The sequence below is a fragment of the Bos mutus genome, chromosome 10 (assembly GCF_027580195.1).
Source record: "Bos mutus isolate GX-2022 chromosome 10, NWIPB_WYAK_1.1, whole genome shotgun sequence".
In the NCBI taxonomy this organism is placed as follows: domain Eukaryota; kingdom Metazoa; phylum Chordata; class Mammalia; order Artiodactyla; family Bovidae; genus Bos; species Bos mutus.
This window is the reverse complement of record NC_091626.1, coordinates 80,336,767-80,340,782: the sequence shown is the minus strand read 5'-3', so window position 1 is coordinate 80,340,782 and position 4,016 is coordinate 80,336,767. Positions and strand designations below refer to the sequence as shown.

Below are 4,016 nucleotides of genomic sequence, written 5' to 3'. Positions count from 1 at the left end.
TTGGACTCTGTGGGAGAGGGATAGAGTGGGTTGATTTGGGAGAATGGCATTGAAACATGTATATTATCATATGTGAAACGAATCAGCAGTCCAGGTTGGATGCATGATACAGGATGCTTGGGGATGGTGCACTGGGATGACCAAGAGGGATGGTATGGGGAGGGTGGTGGGAGGGGGGTTCAGGATAGGGAACACGTGTATACCTGTGGCAGATTCATGTTGATGTATGCCAAAACCAATACAATATTGTAAACTAATTAACCTCCAATTAAAATAAATAAATTAAAAAAAAACTATAAACCTTCAAAGTTATTAAAAGAAAACACACACAAAAAGAAATAAAACATCATATAGAGAGAAATCTTAATACATAAAAGTATTACATAAAAGGATGCATAAAATTAATTCATTAAGTTATCTTAATATTTATTGACTACCCCGTTGCCAGGACTGTGCCCAGTGCAATTGATTGATAGTTCTCCCATCTTGAGGTTTTATATACTAGAGGCAGAGGCAGATATTAGTTAAACAACCACAGAAACAAATGCAAAATTGCAAACATGAAAGTTACACTGTCATATTGTAATAGAGGATTTGATGTAAGCAACAAAGTCAGTAAAGATTTCCTGAAGACGCAACTGGAGCTAAAATCTAAATGATAAATAGATGTTGACTAAGAATGGAAGACAAAAGATTCCCTGAAGGGGAAACAATCTGTGCTTCCCCTTGAGGCCAGAGTGGGCACTGGGAGTGAAACCTGGAACTACACTGAGAGAAAATGAGAGGAGATTTATACAGGATGAGGCTGAAATAAGTAGTGGGATACTCTTTCTAGGAGAATGAGAAGGCAAGGAAAACTTAAAATCTTCCTCCAAGGAAGGCAATATGAACAGACTAGATATTTATGACTATCACTTGGATCCCTGTGTACAGAGTAGGTTTGAAGGAATCTGGACTGGATGTTGGGGCTTCCCATGTGGTTCTAGTGGTGAAGAAAGTGTCTGCCAATGCAGGAGACTTAAGGAACGTGGGTTTGATCCCTAGGTCAGGAAGATCCCCTGGAGGAGGGCATGGCAATCCATTCCAGTATTCTTGCCTGAAGAATCCCGTGGACAGAGGAGCCTGGCAATCTATACAGTCCATGGGGTCACAAAGAGTTGGGCACAACTGAGTGACTTAGCACACAGCACACAAATGGAAAAAATAGGCTATACTGGACGTATGACACTTTGGCAAGCACTGGAAACTAATGTTGGATTTTTACAGTGCACTACAAAATGTTCTATAAATTTGCATTGAAAATATTTGATTCATATCTCTATCTCCTCCAGGCCATACATCTTGAGGTGCTTCAACGTATTCTTAGAAACAATCCCAGATACAGAATAAATACAATGCCATATATAAAGAGAAATGAATGGTTTTAGGAGACAGATAAAAGAATGAATAATTGGTTCATGAATATACCTATATGTGAACAGTAGGAAACCAGTAGTGTCATTTGTTTAGGCTTTCAAAAATCTTCCCAACAGGGTTTATGTCACCAATAAAAAATATTGGTAATTAAGAGAAAGAGTAGTGAGAAAAGAGGCAGAAAGGCAGAAGACAATGAGGCCAGAGAGACTGGTATTTCCTTAGCCTGGAATCAGTACTTTGTAACTTGTTGAGGGAGAATCTTAACAGAAGATTTTCCTACTGAAGAAGATATCTATATCCTCAAAATTACAAAGAGATAACTGATATAATAAACCTGAAGGACTTGGATGACATGTGAGTATTATCCAACTCACCAAAGGAATGAGAGAAAGACCCATTCTTGGTAAATGTGGAGATTATCAATGGAATAATTAGCATCTTGGTTACTTCAAGATGTAGATTATGAGTAAATATATGGACAAATTGAAACAATTATCAGTTTAAAATTTTGAAAGAAAAGAGAAGTAAAGAAACTAGCTAGAATGAAATGATTATAATTAGAACATATGTGTGTAATCCCATATAAATAAACATAAATTTTGATTTAAGGTTTTATTTGTCTGAATGTTTATTCTCTTTAGGGAAGAGAAGCAGTCTTTTAGAGTGTGGTAACACTCAGAGCTAATGAACTAGAAAGAGCTAATTTCATAATACCAGATACAGGCAACATAATGATCAGGATAAAATCCTTTTAATATCATTTATGAAATCTTAAAACTCACGAATGGTCTGAAAGCTCTCTTCATTGCTACCTTCATCTCTTTGTTCCTGAATGTGTAGATGACTGGATTTAAAAAAGGAGTGAGAACAGCATCAGAAAGAGCAAGAAACTTGTCCATTTGGGAATTGGGGTGTGGCCATGTATAGATAAACATGGTTGGACCAAAAAACAAAATAACCACAGTGATGTGAGCTGACAAAGTGGAGAGGGCCTTGGGTGAACCACCTGAGGAGCGTTTCCAAACAGTTAACAGGATGAACATACAGGAGATGAGGAGTATAAAGAAGGAACTAACACAAATAAACCCGCTATTGACAGTGACCATGAACTGAAGTCTGTAAGTATCTGTACAGGCCAGTCTGAGGAGCCGAGGAAGATCACAGTAAAGGCTGTCCAATACATTCGGACCACAGAAGGGCAAATTAACAATAAATGCTAGCTGGAACAGTGAGTGGCTGACACCAAGGGCCCAGGCAGCAGCCAGAAACAAAATGCACATCCTTGGGCTCATGATGCTCAGATAGTGGAGAGGCTTACATATGGCAACATATCTGTCAAAGGCCATGGCTATGAGCAGCACCATCTCCACCCCACCAATGACATGGATGAAGAAGATCTGAGCAATGCAGCCTCCAAAAGAAATGACTTTACGCTTTCTGAAAAGGTCATAGATCATCTTGGGAGAAGTGACAGAGCAGGCTCCCAAGTCAATGAAGGAGAGGCTGGCCAGTAGGAAGTACATGGGGGAATGTAAGTGAGGATCAGTAGTCACAGAAAACACAATGAGGATGTTTCCAGTCATGCTTCCCACATACAGCACAGAGGAGAACACCAGGAGGAGCAGCTGGATCCCCCATGAATGAGTGAGTCCCAGAAACACAAACTCAGACACCGAGTGATTCCCTCCACCCATCGATCCAGCCAACAGGGCTGCCACTGAAATACTGATAAATATGAAAATGAAGAGGAAAGTGTGATTATGGAGATGATAATTTCTGATTTCAGTATTCTCATAATGAATGAAAAGTATATAACTATCCAATTCCTCAAATACACATGCAAAAAGACAACAATCAACATAGTATCATCACAATGTTTGAGCTGCAATGTACTTCAAACCTATCATCACAAATACTCTCACTTCAACATTCTGTTCTTAAATTAAGAGTAGGCAAATACAAAAGATTCCAACGTGTCCATGGAATTCATCAGCTGTTTATATCACTTCTGGGGACTTCCCTAGTGGTCCTGTGGTCAGATGTACACCTTGTCATGCAGGGAACAGGGGTTTGACCCCTGCTTGGGGAACTAAGATCCCACATACCTCGGAGCAACTGAGCCAGTGCTCTGCAGTCACAGCTATAGAGTCTGTGCATCTCAACAAAAGATCCCACATAATGCATCAAAGATCCCACGTGCTAGAACTAAGATCTGACATAGCCAATAAGTAAAGATTTTAAATTTCACCTTTGATATTGACTATTCCTCATTTCCAAAATATTCCATCATGTTTTTACATATATTCTCACAATCCACTTTTCTCACAATTCACTGACAAAAAGTAGTGATGAGAGGAAAACATGATTCACTGGTCGATTGTCACCTGGATTGAAAGTTACATGAGACATGAACTGATAGTCTCCTGTCTTTTATCCCTATCTCAGGATAAGCTGTAGATTGAGACAAAATAAAGAGAATGTGGTATGTAAAACTGGAGGTCCCACAAGTATAGTAAAGCAGGGGAAGTATGTGGACTTCAATAAGAAATAAAACAACCACTGTTTCCATCACATTTTATCATGTCCATGGCTATTCTGGG

General features: G+C 39.1%; 1 protein-coding gene across 1 annotated transcript; it reads right to left on the bottom strand.

Annotated features, from left to right (window-relative positions):
- Positions 1–2,177: 2,177 nt before the first annotated feature.
- On the bottom strand, positions 2,178–3,110 carry LOC102285856 (olfactory receptor 4F3/4F16/4F29). The gene has a single exon (XM_070378536.1). It carries the CDS (start codon positions 3,108–3,110, stop codon positions 2,178–2,180), a length of 933 nt encoding a protein of 310 aa, XP_070234637.1.
- Positions 3,111–4,016: the final 906 nt, after the last annotated feature.

What these genes read in the sequence shown, in the direction of transcription:
- LOC102285856 (XM_070378536.1), bottom strand. Translation starts at nt 3,110, where the DNA reads ATGGGTGGAGGGAATCACTCGGTGTCTGAGTTTGTGTTTCTGGGACTC.